This window comes from Panthera pardus, unplaced genomic scaffold (genome assembly GCF_024362965.1).
Source record: "Panthera pardus isolate Hobbes unplaced genomic scaffold, ASM2436296v1 HiC_scaffold_8, whole genome shotgun sequence".
NCBI classification, from domain to species: Eukaryota; Metazoa; Chordata; class Mammalia; order Carnivora; family Felidae; genus Panthera; species Panthera pardus.
Window position 1 is genome coordinate 35,275,895 of NW_026527013.1, and position 20,880 is coordinate 35,296,774.

Genomic DNA, 20,880 nt, shown 5'->3' on the forward strand with positions numbered 1-20,880 from the left:
TGACCTTGTTCTTTCTTTTTCTTCTGCCTGGAAGACAGACAAGATAAGCAATGAGGAATTATAATTGATAAAGTAATTGTAGAGATAGGCTGCTAGAGGTGAAAAATGAGATTCCTACATGAAGGTTATCTTTCCTTCCAGCCTAAGAAAAATTTTGTCTCCCATTTCCCTTTTCTTACAGTTCCTGAAAATTCTGCCTTATGTATCCAGATTCAAATATAGACCTAAGTATCACTAGTTTTATAGGAAATGATTTAGGTTCTGTTCATTCTTTGTTACTATTAATGATGCTTATTCTCTCTTGAGCAGAGTTTGGCTTTTGATTTGTTTCCTTGTTTGCTTTTGTCTTGTTTTTTACCTTGTGGATGCTATAGATTTTTAAGAAACAATTTTCTCTTCTTTACTAGTTGGAAACTTAGAGTCAAAATAATGCTTTTTGTGTATCACTTGACAGTTTACATTTCATGTTCAAACTTTACATCAGGCTCATCTTTGTTTACTTGGTCTTTTATCTTTATTATGCAAAATGTATTGTTTCTTACTAATACTGCTTATCTGTATTTGGTTGATTGGAGCTTAGGTTCTGGGAACTAAAGATAAGTCTGAATCTTAGTTCTTCAATCTTATTAGAGGTGTGATATTAGTTCAAATACTTAACTTCTCTGAAATTTGATTTTCTACCCATAAAATAGAGATCAATAAGATATAGATCTATTCGCAATTTTGTAAGTATTAAATGAGACAGTGAATGTAAAGGCTCAGCCAGGGTTTGGTATATAGAAAGAGTCCCCCCCACCCCGCCCCCAGCACCCCCAAATAGGTATTAATAGAATAGCACTGTCATCATTATTATACAAATTTTTTAATGTTTATTTTTGAGAGAGAGAGAGGGAGACAGAGCAAGAGTGGGGGGGAGGGGCAGAGAGAGAGAGGGAGACACAGAATGTGAAGCAGGCTCCAGGCTCTGATCTGTCAGCACAGAGCCTGACACAGGGCTTGAACGCACAAACTGTGAGATCGTGACCTGAGCCGAAGTTGGACGCTTAACCAACTGAGCCACCCAGATGCTCCTCATCATTATTATATTATATTTGATTATATTCTTAATTATAATAATATTGTTATTATATATGTCATATATTATATACCATCAATCATCATCAATATTATATATTATCATTATAACTCCTATTCTCTTATTGTGCTTCATTTACTTTCTCTTCATCATCCTTTCCTTCTTCTTAGCTTAAATATATTTTGAATCATGGCAGGTGATAAGAGAAATAAGGCAAGTATATACATGCTATTTAGGTCCCAAAGGTAAGACTGACAACTAGGGATAACTGCTGTGTATCTGGTATAGATAAACATAGGACTGTTTGGTAGACTGGAAAATTTCAGGTGAGTTCTAGAAAAAAAAGTAAAATAACACAAATGATTTATATACACAAATGGAAGAAAGATAACATTATTACTTAGCTAAGGGAAAAGGTATATAGCCTTCTCATGATCATGATTTAAAATAGACATTTTCAGCCACTTGATAGGTAGCCCCAGTGACTATAGAAAAAAAGAAATTGGACTTCAGTGCTACAGAAGGCATATAGTTGAGATAGAAAGTACCATGACAATTGTCCTTTTATCCATGCCTCCATTTTCATTAACCAATTGAAATGAAATAAGAAAAAACATCAGGGTTGGGAAATCACAACCAAAATGTGTTATCTCAAGAAATGCGATTTAAATGGTATACATCTAAGCCACTTTAATTTGCATTGGATTGAAACTTGGCATGTTTCTTAGTCCAGATGTAATTTATTTAAATTCCTTTAGTTGTTTTTCAATTTAGAAATATGCATAGACATAAAATCTTGCCTGTCTCAAATTTTTTTCCTGCACATTTGTGAATTAAAATTAGCCAAATTATTAAGTGGACTGTTCTTAAACTGAAGTATGATGGCTTTTATTTCTAATGCTAAGAAGTAAGAAGTGTGGCAATCAGGGGACTGAGGGATTCTTTCATGGTACTTTATGTTAGGATACAGGAAATAGCCCCTTCAATGGGTTTCCCAGGAAACTTAATAACTAACACAAAGTATAGGTGAGTTTTTTTTTTTTAAGACTTTTATAATCATTTGGTGAAACAGGGAAGAGTCACACTCCATAGGATATAGTTTTCCACCAAGAAATCCCCTTTGGACATTTCTGTTCTAAGGCCTCTTCCTGAGCCTCTAATATATTTCTGTCTCTGCCTCTCTACCTCCCACCATTTTTTTTTTCTCCCTCCTGGTTTTCTCCTTGTCATATCCTCTATCACTCATCCCTCTGCCCACTGCTTCTTATTATACAGGGCAATTCGCTGAGGATTCTTGGCTATTTAACCATTCTGAGTGTTTTAGCTTTTACCCCCAGTTACTTTCATCGGTCTTTTCCTCTGAATTAAAGTGGATTTCTCCATGGGGCAGATAAATAGGCTAATGAATAGACTTTTCTCTTCTTTACATAAACAAATGTGTATATACATAGATACTATGTTTGAAATGTAGATCTTTAGGAGTTTGGCCTGAATCATGGTTTGAACACGCAGCTACATAGGTATCTTGAATTAATTAAACTGAATGGGCTAAAAAAAATGCTGCTGTAGTCCTTGGCCATTTGTAAATACTGTGCCTGCATAACAAAATGGCTGAGTAGGACACAGCCATGGGCCACATGAACAATCAGTCTATAACTCCTGGTTTCTAAGAATCCTAAGGGATTCCAGCAGCAACAATCAGTGCTTTGGGTTTATCGCTGCTCTGATTAAAAATAATAATAAAAAAACTTAAAGTCTCCAATGGATTTCTATTGCAAGGAGCTCTGAAAAGGCAGGAACTTGGTTTGATGTGTGTACTGCTGTCTCCACAGAGCTTAAGGCAGTGTATGGACCATAAAAATTCAGTTAATACATGAATAATGTAAGTTAAAGTCCTCATCAGTCAGAGTAGAGTAGGTTATGCTGCAGTAACAAATAGCCCTCAAATCTCACTTGCTTAAAGAACAAAACATTTCTTATTCACTGTGTATATCCATTTTGGGTTGGTGGGAAAAGGGGAGGGCCTGTGCTCTGTGATCGCTCAAGAATCTAGGCTGAGAGTGTGGCTAGTCCCTGTTCATCAAGCAAAGGCAGATGCTGCTTCAACAAATAAATGTTTCAGCCTCAAAAAGACACCATCAATTCTGCAGATACTTCATTGGCCAGAACTTTATGGCCCACTCAACCATAAAGGAGTTCGGATACTCAGACAGTCCTTGTATGGCCAGAGGGTAGAAAGACCCAACTTCTTTGAAAGGTGTGAGAATAGTTTTGCTATCACAAAAAAGTTGGGATAATGGACTAAATCGCCTTAAATGCCAATATTTGTTGATGCCTATAGTATTAGGACAAATGGTCATTGGCTGCAATACAATGGACTGCAAGGTATTTGGGAGAAAAAACTGGAACTACGTTGATATTCTTGTTCCATCATATACATGTATTGAAAGTCACTTAAGCTTGAAAGAGCAAGTCTTTCTTCCAGTCTTTTTTTGAAAAATTAACAATGCTTATCTGAGTGCCTTGAACATAATCCATTACTATGTCTTTCAAGCTTGTTAAACTGAACTAATTTGTAGATAACTATGTTTAGCTTTTATTTAATCCCTAGAAAGGAAGAACATAATGGTTACTTTTTCAAAATGGTAGCCTTTATTAGTAAATGTGAACCTCCTTTTAATTTGAATGCATTAGCATAGCAAAAACAAAACAAAACAAAAAAATCATAAAGACTACCTTACACACATCTATATTTCAAAAGCCTGGAATGTACTCAATATATACGTCTTGAATGAATGAATAATACTTTTTTTGAGACCATCTTAAAGGTAAGGAAATAAGAAAATGTAATGGTTAATTTTGGGGTGTTGTTTTAACCATGAAATATTTTATGAGATGGGTTCTTGAGCCAGATCACTGAAGTTTGAAACCTGCTCTAAGGCTTACTAGCTATATTACCCTGAGCAAGTTTTTAAATCTCCCTGTTCTCCCTCCGGTTACTCATCTTTGAAATGGAGATAAGAATGATAACACTTATCCTATGGAGTTAGTAAAAAGGATTAAGTTATACCTTATAAACAACATCATATAGAGTAATGCTACTCATAGCAAAAGTTTAATGCACATTAGCTGCTGCACTGCCAGTATTATTTTTTCTTGAGATTGCACTATTGGTGTAAAATTTCTGTAGGTGTCACCAACACAACAATCATGAACCACTGAAATGAAACACACACTACTAACTAGAACTTTGGTGTTGTTACATATGTAATGTGCAATGGGAAAGACCAGTGGGGAAGAGCTCCGTGTCTGCAGGGCCTCTCACTGTTTCACTCTGTAACATGAAAAAAGGGGATGGCTTCCAAAATAGCATGGTAGCAGCATTGGCCCTTCTTTATGACACCTGCACAAGGCAAGAGTATTCTGCGGTATTTCCAAAGGTTTGTGAACAAGGAAAATTATGGGAACCACTTTGATTTTCAAAAAAAGATGAAAGACTAAACAGTACTGATGAAATCTTGGGGTGATGGTGGGTGGTCTGGGCCGACAGCCAAGACAGAATTCTTGAAGACGTCTTTGGTACAAAAAGGTGATTTTATTAAAGCACAGGGACAGGACCCGTGGGCAGAAAGAGCTGCACTGGGGTTGTGGCGGGTAAATGATTATATACCCTCAGGTTGGGAGTTAGGGATAGAGTTAAGTCTCTAAGGTATTTTGGAAGCAAGATTTCAAGGACCTTGGGCTAGCTGTTGCTAGGGAAACGCCATTTATTACTGTTGAATACAACCTCAGTCATGAGACCCTTCAGATGTGTTTCGGGGGGCCATAAACTTGGAGTATGATTGCCATCACATATCTCGGGGTAGTTGAGACAAAGGAAGTAGACTTACAGGATCTCGGAGGTTGGGATAATGTTAAGCTAAGATTCCCTTTTGCCCCAAGCAAAGTGTCCTCATCAAGGCAGCTGAGCTCCTAGAGGGAGGTCACTCTCCTGGTGTCAAGGACTTGTCAATGGGCTATAGGCAGTAAAGGAATTCAGTTTTTCATTTGCTGTAGTTTCCCACATTACCATGGCAAGCACTTAAACCCCCTTCCTCTGTTCTTGGGTAGCCAGGAGTGTCTGAGGAATATCACACATGTTCCACCTGGGAGGCAGGGGTGCCAGCCTGTTTTTGCCCTCAGCTTGTCCCATGCTCCCTCATCAGTATGACCTGTAACAGTGGCGACCACATTGGTTTTGTTCTCTGCCTTGTCCAAGTGTCTAACACATAGTAGGTGCTTTATAAGCAATTCATGAAATAACTGAATGAGTATTTCTGAGAATCAGTGCTCATGCAGTCTGTAAGTGAAAACGCGGTCAACTTGCGTGCATCGTTGACGTTCAGGTACAATCACACTATGTTTCCAAAGAAGAGAGTGTCCAAAGCATAGTACTAGAAACAAAATATCCAATTTCTGAGTGTTTTCTCTCCCCACACCAGCATGTTATTAGAGGGAGAGGGAAATTTTTTAAAAAATGCCTTGAGCATATTTATTTGTCATAACCCAGTCTTTGATGCTGAAAATGACATGTTTCTATTTATTAAACATGTTCAAAAACCTCAGAAGGTTTCTATCGGGCTTATGCATATATTGTATTCCAAGTATACCATATTCCCAGATTTAGCTGCCAAAACAATCGACAGACTTAAATTTGTATAAGCCTAACAATATTTTTGGTTAACGTACTGGTTCAAAGAACGTGAAGAGGTAAGAAATGGCTTGCAGTTCACTTTTGCATTTATTGTTACAAGTCTAACCCCCATTAACACTATCAATATTAGCAGAATGCTTTTTCTTTTGTTTCTCCTTCCCTCTTCACTCTTTTGGCAAATGAAAGGCATCAGTAATAGCTCTACATAACATACCAGGCAATACAGTGTTAAAGTGCTGCTTGAGTTGTTGAAGAGTTAGTGGGCAGGCATTACAATTCACTGTAGCTGTAATAGAGGGTAATGTCACTTTAAGACATGTGATACTTTACAGAGGAGGGATGTATCGAAACAGACTACCAGACTACTGCTACTTACAGCACCGTATAGCAGCCCTGCTCCTGCATTTTGCTGCCTTACTCTGCCCTGAATGCACAGGACCGGGGATGGTCCGTCATTAACTGTAAACTGACTCTCATCAGGAAACTGCACATTATTCCACCATCCCTTCAAAGGTCTCATCAGGCAGAGGTGACGCCAGGAGATGATTTAAAGGTGAAAATGACAAGGTTTCCACCCCTCAAACCTTGGCTCCTTTTCTGACAATACAGTCTGAATGCACCCGATGTCTTCTTTACTGTGGAAATAGCATCGGAAGAAAAAACATATTTTTTAATCCTGATAAAGAAGATTATTGGGAAGCTCTTTTTTTAAAAAAAAGATCTCCAATTGTGCACAGATGGATTTTAGAAAGTGTTAGAGCTTTCCAATGAACACTAATAGAGTACTCTGCTCTTGGCTGGATTTTTCAGGTAAGAAGCCTCTTTAAGGATTTAAGGTTCAGAAAACAGATTTGTAACCTGTTCAGTCATATCTAGGGAACTATGTAAGGCTGGATGCATTATTTTGGTGGAAGACACTTATTAACATGGAGACAAGCTCTTGGTAAGAGTAAGCCATGAGAGTGATAATGCACGAGCCTTGGAAGTGATGCTAAGAATGAAAGAAAGTTAAATTAAAAAAGGAAAAACAAGGAAAATACTGCAAATGTGAAGTCACAGTAATCTTTTTAAGTGCTAAAATATATGTGGGTGAATAAATGAGCAAGAGAAAGCACAGTCATTGAAAAACTGTTAAGTTTTGATTGTGGTAGGCTTTTTGAAAGTTGAGATGAATTCCTAGTGCATTTTAACTGAAATTCACAAGTAGTCAATGCATGCCACAGTCACCTCTATTTTGTCTTTCTACAATTTGCAGGGTATTTGAAAAAGGCCCCCAAACGCATTCATTTCAAGGTTCACAAAAGGGGTGTTGCTATTTATCTGTGCTGAAGAGAATGCATCTATGTTATATTGATAGTTCTGAAGACAATGAAGCTAAATCTGTTGTCTACAAAAGTAAACAGTGGGCAGTGAAAGTAATTATAAAGTGAATGGTCCATCTGAATCACAGAGTGAGGCATGAAAGGCACCATGCTGTTGCAAATAATGTTTTCCTACTTTGCACTTAATTATGGTTGTCACCATTTGTCTATTATAGTCCTAAACCCTTCTTAAAGACTGCATCTCTCTCCTAAAGCCCATAAATTATCTTCTATTATGTCTGTATATACATGTGTGTGTGTGTGTATATATATATCTTTCTGCTTTCTGAACATCACAGTTTTTGAAAGAGTGCCAATTTCCGTGAATAAAGAAACCACACTGGGAGGTCACTAGCAGGTTTTAAATGTATAGTTGAAATACTTGTAGTGTGTAATTTGACAGTAGAAAATGTTAAAAAGGAACAATCTGGGTTCCGGAGCTCTAAGAGAAAAGCATACACTTAACTGGATTCTTGTAGAGAAAATGCTTCCATATCACTGGCTGAGTAAGGACGATGCTTCAAGTTTGATTAATTTGGCAATATGAAATGCAGCATAAGGTGTTGTTTGAGAAATTGGACAATATGTAACACAGTTGAGTCTCTGTAGCTCCTAAGATCCTTATAGGTGCAGATAAGACTGTCAAAGTTTCAGCGCCTGAGAAAAGGTACATGTTCATCCATAAATACATACACCACCTGTATATGCATATTCATCAACACTATACAACACATGCCACAATGGGATCTTAGAAGGCAAAGCAATATTGTAAATTATGGCTCGCTCTAGGATAGAAGCATAGATGTTGCATCTGAAACTCATTTTGGCTGAGGACAATTCCTTCTGATTCTAAGTCCAGCCAGAAAGACCGGTTCTATCAGGAGATTACAACATGCCTCTGAGAAATGATTACTTAGTTTAGAAGACAGCAGAATGATTAAAAATTCATGACTGTAGAATTAAAAAAAAAAAAAGAATCCACTCTTTCCTTTCAGGCTTATGTCAGACTTACAATGAAGTTAGAAGGAACAGGAGTCTGCAGCTTTTCACTGCCTGGAATAACTATAGTTTAAAGATCATTGCGCAAAACAGGATGTATAGTCAGGATACTATCTTGCAAACTGCCTAACCCAAAGGCAAAAACTTGAATTTATTTCTGTGTTTTGGCAAGCCTTGGAGTTGGGTTTTGCAGAATTTCAAAAAGAATTCACGATCTCTTGGAGAGAGCTTTCCGTCAGTCCCATTTCATGGCATGACCTCTGCTGGGTTATTAATTCCAGCCAGCAAAGTAGCAAAGGGGACATGACGTCTGAGACCCCCCCCCCCCTTCTTTCATCATTGGGACTGACTGAGCTGGGGGCTTGAAGCTGGAGGTAATCCTTGCTGTCTCATGTTGTCTTTAGAGAATGGCAATGGTCTCTGCAATGTCCTGGGTCCTGTATTTGTGGATAAGTGCTTGTGCAGTGCTCCTGTGCCATGGAACCCTTCAGCACACCTTCCAGCAGCACCACCTGCACAGACCAGGTAAGTCGGAAGCTGGCTCCAATGCAGCCTCCAGTCTCGCTGCTGTCACCTTAACAGATGGTGGAATGTAAGTGACAGAAAGTGCTATGATGCGGGCAGCTTGCCTCTGAATTCCAAGACATATTGTTGGCTGGATGCTTGGGGGGGGGGGGATCCTAAAATGCCTCAGAGGTATTTCTATTAATTTCTCAGGAAAAAAACAAAGCAAAACAAAAAAAGGTCTTCGCTGAGATCTCCCTGCCCTCGTCCTCACGCCTTAAAAAGTAGAAGTCATGGTTTTTTGGGGTACTTTGGCCAAGAGCAAAATATTCTGCACAAGGTGGGATAACTTGCAAGACTTGAGGATTTTTTAGAGGCAAAACATGATCTTTGCTACCAATAAAATAATGTGTATATATTCCCGGGATAGCCTATCTAAGTGTAGATACTCTAATGTCGGTGTCTATGCAGCTCAGAATTTTGGGGGGATGTATGTGCCAAAATTAACTTTGGAAGTAGTTTGTCAATGAGAAAGAAATTTAAAAATAACTTACTATTTCTTGTCTGGTTTAATTTGTCTCCTTTCCTTTCTCCCTTCACTTTCTGTTCTTCCAGTTTGTTCGGCGGCTTTTTTTTTTTTCTTTCTCTTTCTCTCTCTCTTTCTTGACACTTTCAGGAACACGTTGCCTGTAGCCTGATTTTCCCCCCTATGTTGAATTTTGATTTCCGGACGCATTTTTCTTTCTTTGCCTTTCTGTTTAAAGTACATTTCTCATCCTTCCATGGCCTCACTCTTCAGTCTGGATTTTTTTTTTTTCTCCTTCTTTGCCTTTCTCGTTACTGTCCCCCAGCTCGATTGTCCTTACCCTCCCTGGTTGTCTGAAAGGATTTCTTTCCACATTCTGTTTAATTTCAGCCTTTGCGTTGGTTTACTCCCCCCTCCACCTGCGCCTGTCCCCCCCCCCCCCCCACTCCTCCCCCCACCCTCATCCCCAAGTCCGGGCTCGGGGGGACTAGTTGCGCGGCAAGCTCCAGATCCTCAGTTCTGAAACGCTCCCAGCCCTCCAGCCCCTCTCCAAATTCTTCCTGGCCTCTTCCCAAACGTTCGGCTCGTTCCAGCTGCGCGGTCCAGCATCCACGCCTTAGCCTTTCCCTGGCTCCGCGAGCGGCCTGGGCACCAATCCCGGGCTCCGGGGCACAGTCGTCCAGCAACATCTCCCGGGGCGCCGCTTGCTGCCTCCCCGGGCTGATTCCGGGCTGCTGGCAGGAAGGAGCGCGCGAGGGTGCAGCCCTGGGTCCTCCCGCGCGCCCGCACGGGGCTGCAGGGGAGCGCGCGAGCCGCAGGAGCCGGGCCACCAAGGGAGGAGGAGGAGGGGGAGGGGGCGGGGGCGGGGGGAGGGGCTGGGGGCGGCCTGAACCCCGGGCTGCGTCTGGGCCCCAGCCACCCTCACTCCCCACGCCCCGGGTCTGGGAGGGAAGGCGAGCGGGCGCTGGTGCCCCTGCAGGCGTGTATAGAAACCGCTCTGCCGCCCTTGCCTCGCGCTCGCATTTCTGCCTCGTGGGTCCTGAACCCGGAGCGGGGACCGCCACACCCCCAGGCTTCCGCGCCGAGGTGGAGGAAGAACAAACGTAGGTTTTGGAATCTTCAGGTTAGTCAGTTAATCGCCAGTCTGTTGTGGCGAAAATGCCTTTGACTTGTTTCAGCCGTACAAATAACGCGGGAAATCTTCATGCATTGTAATACTGAACAATAAGACTTCCTAACAAACGTAACTGTTGTGAGTGTTTCAGGCACAGTGTCACGTTGTCTTAGTCCCCATGCAAGTAGGTTCTGCACCCCACCGCCCCAAACGTAGCGCTGCCCTCCCCCCCCCCACCCCCACCCCCCCCATCCTGTTGCCCAGGAGACCGAAGTTCTGAGGGATCTGGTGACTAGTGCGAGAAGGCACAGCCAATAACTGCCAGTGGAAGTCAGGACGGTCTGATGTCACCTCCCTGCCCTGTTTCCCAGGGAGGGGGTAATGCCTCCCAGGGCACAGAATGGCCATGCCAAGTAAGTAGCCTCTTTGAGGAGGTCTGAACGGTTTTCCATAATTTGTGAAAACTTCCAATCTATGTTAATCCCTGGACTCCTTTAAATTGCAAACCCATTTTGAAAGGTGGCTCCCCGCAGAGGCGATCGGTGGTGTCCTTGGTTGGTGTGGACCTCGGGCCGGTCCTCCTCTCGGTGACGTAACATCAGGTGGCATGACCTTGGGAAAGTCACTTTTCTTCTCTGAGCCCAGTTTCCCATTTAGGGGTATTACGGGGGCGTAAATAAAATCGTCTTTGCGGAAGTGCTTTGCAAACCTGTGAAGCTCTTCATAAATATCAGCGATTACTGACGTGTCCCCTTAATGGACTGCAAAGGTACTTGTCAGAAACGCTGAATGAGTCAAGTTTTGCTGTGCACACAGCTAATAATCCACCTGGGACAAAAATCTCGTTTTACTCTTGTGAATGTTTTTTGTTTGTTTTTTTAGCTCTTTGATACCTGGCTAGAATATATCACCAAATGTCATGTGTCTGTTACACTCTGTATAGTTGTGAAATATAGTACGCTTTGCAATGCACGCTTTCACTTAGACTATCTCTGTTAATCAGTTAATACATGAGGTTTTTTTGGTCAGGTGTTATGGCCATGCTACTTGTAAGTAAATCCTTATGGGGCTTGTTATCAAAATATTATAATCTTAAACTGAGAAACATTAAGTTCTGACTAAAATGAAACTCAGTGTTTGTTTTCTCCACTGTCGACTGATACAAATTGCTTCTCATCATCAATGCGTGGTTGATCCGTGTGTCAAATACCCTAAGAAATTTTAGTGCCCAAACCAATTTCAACTGAAGTGCTTACACATTTGAGTTCCATTTCAGATTCATTGATGAAATTAAGAAACTATATCTACTCCTTTCTCGATGCAGAAAGATTAAAATGATATCAGAGTGAAAGTCCAATTGTTCTACCTAATAGGTTTATTCAACTTTCTTGGGTTTTCAACAATAGCTGCGAAGATTAAAGCGATAGATCTTGGACATAGCAATATTCTAGATTCTTTCAGTCAGAAATACAATCTCCTTTAATACAATCTGTTTTGATTTTAAGAGTAAATATATGCTTTTTGTGATGAGAGTTGTGATGTTTCCCTTTGTGGGCCTTAAATCTTCAGGGACACTAATGAAATGTGTATGAAAACAAGAGAGAAATCAGGACCGGTTATCTGTGACAATCCACCCCTAAATGAGCAAATAAATAAATAAATAGCTGGATAAATGAGCAAAAAGGAAAAACATAATCTCATTTTCTCAAATCAGTTAAAACAAGTGACATGATGAGAAAAAATGAGACACCAGGCAGACCCTGAGCTTTGCCACATTTGCCTAAGCTTGAAAAATCGCCTCTTTCATAAAGCAGGAGCAGGCGGACACAGCGTGCATACCAAGTATCCGGGAAATGTGAAAAATGACAACTCTTTCCCTCAGAGCCCTGAGTGGGGGAGAGGGAAGGCTTTACAGCTGCCTCCTCACCTGCTTAGGAGCGGCTGGTCCCCCTCTTGCCAGCCTCTTACCAGCAGCCCCTTCGCCATCCCTTACACAGTAAGATTGATGGTCTTCCCATCCTAAGTAGCCAATTTCAGTCTCTCAAGAAATAATCCACTACACTGACAGATGAGTGGAATTTGACGCGACGTTCCCCTTGTCAGACTGTGCCGCACCTGGATGGCACCAGCCGGCCAGGGTCCTGTAGGGGAAATGGTTGGAGATTTGGGCCAATTTCTGCTGTCAAAACATGAAATCGGGACAATGTTTTTGCGAGCCCGTGAATTTGAGATCTGTCTTCTCAGTACAGTGGGTTAGTACACAAACAGAATCAGAGTAGGTTAACTGGAAAACGGGCTGGTTTTAATAGATTTCCCTGTAGACCCAAAGTACTTTCTCTTTTCCGTATTTCTGGTATTAGGAACACACCATTTATTTTCACTTACTAGTTAAGGAGGATTAAAATAGTCAATCAAATGGAAGTGAATTTTAAAAGTACACAAATGTGTGAAATGAGCTGTACGTTAACAGATTTGTAATGTCAATATTTTAATATTTGGTCAAACCAAGTTTTTATTTTGGTAACGATGTCGGAAATTGCCATCATAACTTGAAGAATACCTGTGCCCTTATACACACACACGCACACACACACACACACACACACGCAGACACACGCACACGCACACACACACACATACTTTTATAAAGGAAGACTAAACAACGAAAACCCAAAAGTGGTGTTCTCTTGTTTCGGGTTAAAAAAGACAGCTTCAACTCTTTATGATCGTTAGTGATTGTGTAACAGGTGAAAAAGGATGAATGGTTCGCTAGATGTAACTATCTAAATTTAGAATTAGTTTTTCTCCCTTATGGATATATGAATTATGACAGTAAGTTTAATGGTTACTTAATTTTGAGTGTGTGGGTATGTGTGTGGGGGGTTGTTCTTGAAACTTAATGAAATATGGATCATTTCAAAATACTTTAGTAAGAAAAGATCCTTGGGATTCTTTAGTAATTTAAAATTATAAAGATAAATTACATGAGACAAGAAGTTTTGAGTGCCTAATGAATCATTTATTCTTGAGTCGCTGCTATTGTATTGACAGGTGTATATGGAAATGATATATGAAAAGATTACACTTAATAGAATTGTCTATGTAACTCATACTTGACCTGATTTAAAACTGTATTAAGCAAAACTGTGTATTTAGAGGTATTCGTTTATGACTTAATGATTACATAGGGAATATCACCATCCATTTAAAAGTGTGGTGTTTTTGGTTAAAATATTAAAAAGCTTTCTCGTATATCTTATACTTGTTTTTACCTTACTATTCAATATTACTTTACTGAAAGTTGCTTAAGGAATATGCATTAGAATACCCTGGCACATTACAATAAAGCATTGTTTTACAATTATAATATAAAAGAAATTGTCAGAACAACAGTGGTTGTGTGTTGGCTTTTTAAGAATTTGTACCACTACTGGATTGCTAAGTGTAGCGAATTGACTTGAGGATTAGAGCAGACAGGTTGTTATTTGGTGTAAGCTCGTTCTAGTGATAATCCATTGATCATCTGATTGATGATATTGACCTTGCCTCAGAGTCAGCTGTGGACATTTGATAAGACTTCAAATTATCCAAACCAACTAGAGATGCAAATAAATATTTCCTGTCAATCTCATGAATTTATAGGAGAATTATTACAGTGCTATATGAATATTGTTATTTATGTGAGCTCGAGCCTATGGCCTCAATTCATAGTTAAGGAAAATAAATATTATACCACACTGAAAACAAGTATTTAGGAGTGGCTCCAAGCACCATTAGAGTTCAGTTGTCAATTTCTTAAAGATCATTTGAGATGACAACTTGAACTTTTTGAAAAACTGTCCCAGTTTTAAGCTGTGTGAAAATCTCAAAGTTTGATTGTATACCTTGGTATACCATTTTTTTGAAAACAATTCGGCAGTGTGTCCCAAAGTGTAAAATGTGCGGATCCTACGTAATTCCATTTTGGTATGCTTATCCTAAGAAAACGATTGGACAGGTTTAGAAAAGTGAATGTTAGGATTTTGTTATTTTAACGGCAAGTAGTTGGAGGAGAGTTTTATCTCCGTCAAAAGGAGATTGGTAAAGTAAGTCATTGTACACCTGAACAGTGGGATTCAATGTAGCCACTGCAAACGGTGAGATGGATTTATATGCACTGTTAAGGAAAAATGCCCATGATGTACTGCTGAGTGAAAAAAACAAGGAACGAAATATACAGTTTCAAAACAATTTTGGAAAAAATATTAGCGCAGGCATAAAATAGTGTCAGAAAGTATATAAACATTCCCTATATAGTGTTAGTTAAACTTGGTGTTAGGCTAGGATGACTTAGACTTTTTATTTCCTATACTTACGTGTTTTATGGATTTGTTTTTAATGTGGGTATACGTTACTTTTTTAAAAGAAACTTAAAATATTAGCTGTAGAGAGTTTTATGGTAAAATTAGAAATGTATTGGGGCGCGTAGGTGGCTCAGTTGGTTGAGCATCCTATCTCAGCTCAGGTCACGATCTCATGGGTCATGGGTTCGAGCCCTGCGTGGGGCTCTGTGCTGACGGCTCAGAGCCAGGAGCCTGCTTCAGATTCTGTATCTCCCTCTCTCTCTACCCCTCCCCTGCTCTGTCTCTCTCTCTCAAAAATAAATAAACATGTTTTTTAATTAAAAAAAAAGAAATGTACCACACTGATCCTAGTTTAAGGAGAAAGAAAAACAAAATTGTCATGAGGCCCTTTTCCTTTTTAGAGCCTTAATCCAATAAAATGTCTAGGCCAGCATTTTCCAGTTCACAAAATGCTGTACCCTCACGATGCTCCTTGGAAAAAAGCTGTTAAGTGTTGGGGCAGTACTGACTGTCTGGTATGTTCTCCTCTCGGAGATTTGCAGTGCATGTGATGTGTATACAAGTTCTGGAAAGATTTGCAGATAGGAAACTTGATTGTGTTGAACTAAAAATTTCCAAACACTTTTATTTTACTCGGGCAATGTCTCAAGTATCTATCCTTATCACATGCATTGAGAACCGTGACCCGAAATAATTCTAGAAACCTGTGCTATTCATCTTCTTATCTCTCACTTTTAGTAAGGAATTTCACATATAATAGGTGCTCAGAAAATAGTTGTTACGTTATTAAGTGAAGAAGGAATGAATGTTCTGGTAAAATCTGAACCTCTCCCTCATTTGTTACTACTTGTGTGTGAGTGTGTATGTATGGATGGATGTATATGTATATGTGTGCATGTTTGCAATTCAGAGATAACTCAAATGGAGAGTGATGTAAATATTAAACTGTCAGTATAGCATATGCGTGTGTGTGTGTGTGTGTGTGTGTGTATTTACAATATCTTTGTGTAGCTTTTTACTCTAATATTTGACAGCACTTCCATTAATCACAATAATCCAAAGAATATGCTTATGGGTGTAGTACAAAATTAAATCCCTAAGGTTTTCAGTCACAGCATGGGTTTTTTTCCTATAGATTTAGAAAATATTGTAAGTGTGGTCTTCAGGGACTGAAGAGAAACTTCACTTAGCAAATAAGGAAAGGCCTTCTGCTCTCAAATTGTTTGATAGCAAGAGAAAAATTCACTTCATCTTTGTAGCAGGGAGAAAATAACAACAGACAGCAATTTTTCCTTTCTTTGGGGTAGAAAGAAAATGAATTATTTTGTTAACAATTTGTGTAAACTAATTGGATTTTTCTAAAGATAATGTCTTCAAAGCACTTAGGGGACCATGTTGGCGCACTATTTCTTTCTCCTTCCCCCATCTTTATATAATAAAGGTTCAGAGAAAGAAAAGACAAATGATATAATCACAGCAATTTTCTCTCAGAAGATGGATGGATATGCTGAGTGATGTGGCTATTCATTAAGCAGATTCTTCCTCCATGCAGGGAAGGAGTCAAACCAAATCTCACCCAGAGTCCAGAAGGGAGGAAGAGCCCATCCTCAGCCAAGGTCATTGTTCTGCTGTTGCCATCACCTGTATTTACCTTTACTGTGTCCTGACTAGACCTACTCTTTTAGGCATGCTTCTATTTTACCCAAGAATAAATGCAAGCTGAGTCTGTATACACCCAAAGGAGTGTGTGTGTGTGTGTGTGTGTGTGTGTGTGTGTGTTTCTCCCGAATGTAGATGAAGAATGGATGGATTGAGTCATAGGCTCTGAAGTGACTACAGTATGTCAGCCCCCAGGTTTAGATGAGCTACCACACAGTAGGAGGAAAAAGCCCTTCAGTGCTCTTGAAATTGATAATATATCTTAGATTAGGGTCAGCAGGCTGGCAGATCATACTTCTCACTGAATAAATGTTGTGTAAATATTCAGTAAGTATTTTTTTATCAACTAGGCAAGAACTTTACATCCTTTAAGAATGCGTATACTGGCAGGAAAACACCACATTAAGCCTTTTTTATATGGAATGGTAATGAGAAAGGAGCCTCAGAGTAGGGGTAGGATACTGGAGCATTGAGATCTCCCATAAGTTGTCGATTGCAGGTCTCCAGTAAGAGGGTGGATGGAAACAATGATTTTCGTATTCTGTATAGATGTCCCAAAGAGGCCATCGGTGCATCCTGCAAACATAAAGTATATTCTTGTCCATCATAGATGGACAAGGCGAATACCTTCATAGACCAGTTAACAAAAATGATTGGATCCGCCTAGGGGCCAGACATTACAAAATGGTGACAACCGTAGCAGCTCAAGAGCACGTGTGCATCTAGCGGGCACATTGCATCCTTAGCTATGCCCAAAATGGGCTCAGTGTGACCAGATCATCCGAAAGATCAAGGCACGCTGGGAACTTAGAATCTTATGTGTAATTTCCTTATCTTTTAAATGTCAGGTGGGCCAGACAAAACTTGACTCACGGCTATATCCCACCTGTAGGCTGTTAGTGTCTGACCTCAGACAAGATTATCTCCAGCTCCAACATTTTTGATTTCTAATGAATTTCTCAAATCCTTTTATGCAAGAAGGGTAGAGAAAGGTGAAGGCAGTGGGGCTAAATGGGGGATTTCTATGCACATCTCTCTTGGCTTGCTTTAAAATCATGCCTGCAGTTTTGGCCTCTCCTGACTTATCCCCAACATGCCTAAAGCGTTGAGTCTCTGGGCATTTTGTATACAGCTACTAACTGGTATCCCTGGGAGTCTGATAAACAAAGAGCATTTATATAATGAAGTCAATGGCCTGAAAAGAGGTCTCCTTTGAATCTTAGCTAAAAATAAATTAATTTTCCTTTGGATTAAAGTTTGGCAGAAGGAATAAACTACAAATGTAATGAAACAGAGGTTAGCATCAGGCAGAGTACTATTGCCTATATAAAATGCTGAATTTTAATACTTTATTAAAGTTTTCAAAATGCAGTCTGCAGTCCACTAGTAGGTTATAAATTTATCTTGAAACTCAACATTGTTTTGGGGTTTTTTGGTTTGTTTGTTTTTGTGTTTTGCTGTTCTTCTGCTTTTAAGATCTCATGTGCATTCATTTTGTATATGAATAGTCTACTTATTAGTATACCAACTGAATTATCCTTCTATTAGAATGACATGTAACTAAGGTTTACTGAGCTTTCTTAATTCAGTATTCTATTAAGAAAACTGGCTGCCAGCTCTTGGAAACATTGCAAAGTGTCTGCATGCAAATAATTAGAATTCATGCAATTTGGGGAGGGATAATTTGTTACCAGTGTAACTTGAGTGTTGTTTGAGTTGTTAGTGATTTTCAATTGCTGTGGTCTTTGCTTTTTAATTATAAATTAGCGTTGGTTTAGTTTCATCATTATCAATTAAATTTGCTGTGGCCTGTTTCATTAACCGTATAGTCTGTAATGATGCATATTTGCATGTTTTGGATTTTAGACTTACCAAAGAGTAGACTTTAAGACATTCTTGAATTGTGGTTCAGAAATGAATAACGTATATCCATATTTGAAAACACGTAAATGTAATCACTCTCAAACTATTTCTATGGTGACACTTATATAGTGGCATTGTTTAATACTGCCTGTTAACTTCTATAACAATAGTTCTCAAGATAAGTAACATTTTCGGTTTGTTTTTATAACCACAGGACATCATGTTATAACAAATGAGCATGTTAATAGGCTCATCTTATTTTATAAAAATAATTAGTGATTCCTAAGTGTATCTTTCCAAATATTTATTAACTGAGTATTTTCCCACTGGGAAATGGAAACAGGTTGGAATTGGATATTTCATGTTTTTGATGTACTGTGGGCAGGAAAGTCTGAACACGAATATTTAATGAAGAAGTTGTAACTAGAGAAGCCCTATGTATAACTCTGAATTAAGAAATATGTGGCATGGCAAAAAATAAAAATAAAACTGTTTTTTTTTTTCTGAAATAAAATGTTAAGTTATAAGACAAGAGAAGGTGCTATGGAAGCTTCTCAGATGAGGTCTTATTAGGTGAATTGTTTTTGTAGCTTTTTATGTGTTTTCATCTGATGAAAATGCAAGATGCCATGTATCAGACATGTGCTTGAGAAACTAGGTCACTGGGTGAATATTTGTAGGGCAACATTTTTGACAGCTACTCCCAGGATTGTTTAGAAATAAGAGCAGATTTATGGCATACAAGCTGCCAATCTCCAGCCCTCCATCTATCACAGGCCCAGGTCATCAATCACAGTGATTATTCCCACAGAGCCAGGATGTGATTTCAGAATCTTTCTCAATCTCTTCGCCAAACACCGCCTATCCATTGATGGTCAGTGGTGCGCAAGTTGGGAGTCTTTGTCGATCTCTGTTGTGGGTTAATTGACTGACCATCTCAAGAATCTGTTTCCTATCCAAAAAAAGTACACGCCATGAAACATTTCATTAAAAAATAAGAACGATGAGCCAAATGGAAATTAAATCAAAATCTAAAGAGCTGCATATGTCTCGTAGCTGCTGTTTAAGATAGTGCGGCATTAGACAATTCTCTCGAATAGTGAGAGTTAAACAAAACTCTCTTTTCATTTCCTCTGGAAGTTTTTCATTCCTTTCTCCATTCTTCTGTATCTCTAGGTCTAAGATGCTGAGTGGTTTATGATATGAGCTCTAATCAAATAGCATGCTGTATGATCAAAAAGCATGAAGCCAATTCTGAGCAGACTGGATTTGGGAAGCTCTCATGAAGGGGGGATTTTGTGTTGGGCTTTGAATGTTGGAAAGGAAGTCAGCTAACAAGAGAGGATCGAGGGTAGCCTGTTCAACTAGAAGGAACAGAACAAGTAAACCTGAAGCAGGTAGTGGGGATGTGGTGGGCTAGGGACTTGGATGGATATTGGCCCTAAACTGGTTGGAGAAACTTTGTATTATTCCAATTAAAGGGAAAGCAAGATTTACTTTTTCTTTGTCACCATTTTATATTCTGAGGGCTGCCTTTTCAATGTACACTGATGACCGCAGTTGGAGAGCTAGGTAAGATGGAAGGAAAGAGTCCCAGTATCTACAATTAAGGTCTCTATGGAAAGCAAATCAGTTAACTACGAAAAACCCAGGCACTGCACTCTGGACAGATTCTCTGAGTCCCCATCGTGAGGCCTTTCGCACCTTTGAATTGTTGTTACCTTTGTGTAAGGAAGGCAAAATATGTTACTACGGTTGACTTGAAAAGTCTGGTTGTTATATTAGAGAAAACTGCATATCTCTAAATCAAAATCTGAGGATAAATAATTTTTGATTTTTAACAGACAACCGATGTAATATTCATTTATCAACAAATGTTTGCTGACTGCTTACTAGGTACAGAGCACTATGCTTCCACAGTAACGGTAGTGATGCCGCTTTATTGTCACTGGTTTAACTGTACTTTCCCCACTAGATCGTCAGTTCTGTGAGGGTAGGGAGCCCCCCGCCTCCCGCCCTGGTCTGGCAATGCCTGACATGGTGTCTGCTATGTGGCGAGAGCCAAATAAATAACTGCCGAATGAGTGGATGAATGATGCTAGGAATTTGATGTCTCATTGAATCCTCACAATAAACTTGGGAGGTAGATCATCTTTGCATTGAGCCAATGAAAAATATAAACTGAGTTAACTGATTTATTCAAAGCCATGTAGCTTGGGAGGGCAAATTGAAAATGTTTCCAGCCTCTGAATAACAGCTCAGTTTACTGAGTGTTTGCTGTGGGGAGGTCCTGATACGGGCTGATTCTTAGAATATGACATTTGAACTCTGCCCCAACCCTATGTGGTTGGTGCTGTTACCTCCGTTGTACAAAACACTGCAGAATTGTGCATTATAGTTATAAAGCTGAGAGGAAAACTTAGGTTTGCCACTGACTCGCACTCAGGTAGTCTTTCCATCACAGCCAAGTACTGCTATAGCCCTTAGGAATATCAGGAAGTTAGTCCTGGTTAATTTAAATTACAAAACAAATTTCTGTGTTAAGAGCATTAGGGTAGCTAGGTCACTTAATAATTTTGAGTCTTGTGGCTGAGTAATGCTTTAGTCTCAATTTTGCTGTGCAATACCCCTGGCTGAAACCGTGTTCTCTTACTGGGTTAACAGCACCTCATTTTCAAATATTTTTTACAGTCTCCTAGTATTTTGTTTTGTTTTGTTTTTGTTTTTAGATTTTGGAGACCCT

The 20,880-nt window shown here is 39.5% G+C and overlaps 1 protein-coding gene and 1 long non-coding RNA gene across 4 annotated transcripts in view; one reads left to right on the forward strand and one right to left on the reverse strand.

The window, feature by feature from the left end:
- The window catches only part of LOC109279036 (uncharacterized), a 32,938-nt gene extending 23,374 nt beyond the window's left edge, over positions 1-9,564 (reverse strand). Inside the window, exon 1 of the long non-coding RNA XR_008420566.1 lies at positions 9,187-9,564. This is a non-coding gene — a long non-coding RNA (uncharacterized LOC109279036). The remainder of the gene's footprint in view (positions 1-9,186) is intronic.
- Positions 6,103-20,880, forward strand: part of TAFA1 (TAFA chemokine like family member 1) — a 505,935-nt gene continuing 491,157 nt past the window's right edge. Inside the window, exons 1-2 of one of the 3 annotated variants that reach the window (XM_019469762.2) lie at positions 6,103-6,578; positions 8,533-8,653. In XM_019469762.2, the coding sequence (XP_019325307.1) occupies positions 8,536-8,653 (118 nt within the window). In that variant the 5' untranslated portion in view covers positions 6,103-6,578; positions 8,533-8,535. Of the gene's footprint in view, positions 6,579-8,153; positions 8,654-20,880 lie in introns of those variants that run through there. The other 2 variants (XM_053898175.1, XM_019469761.2) reach the window with 2 other exon arrangements.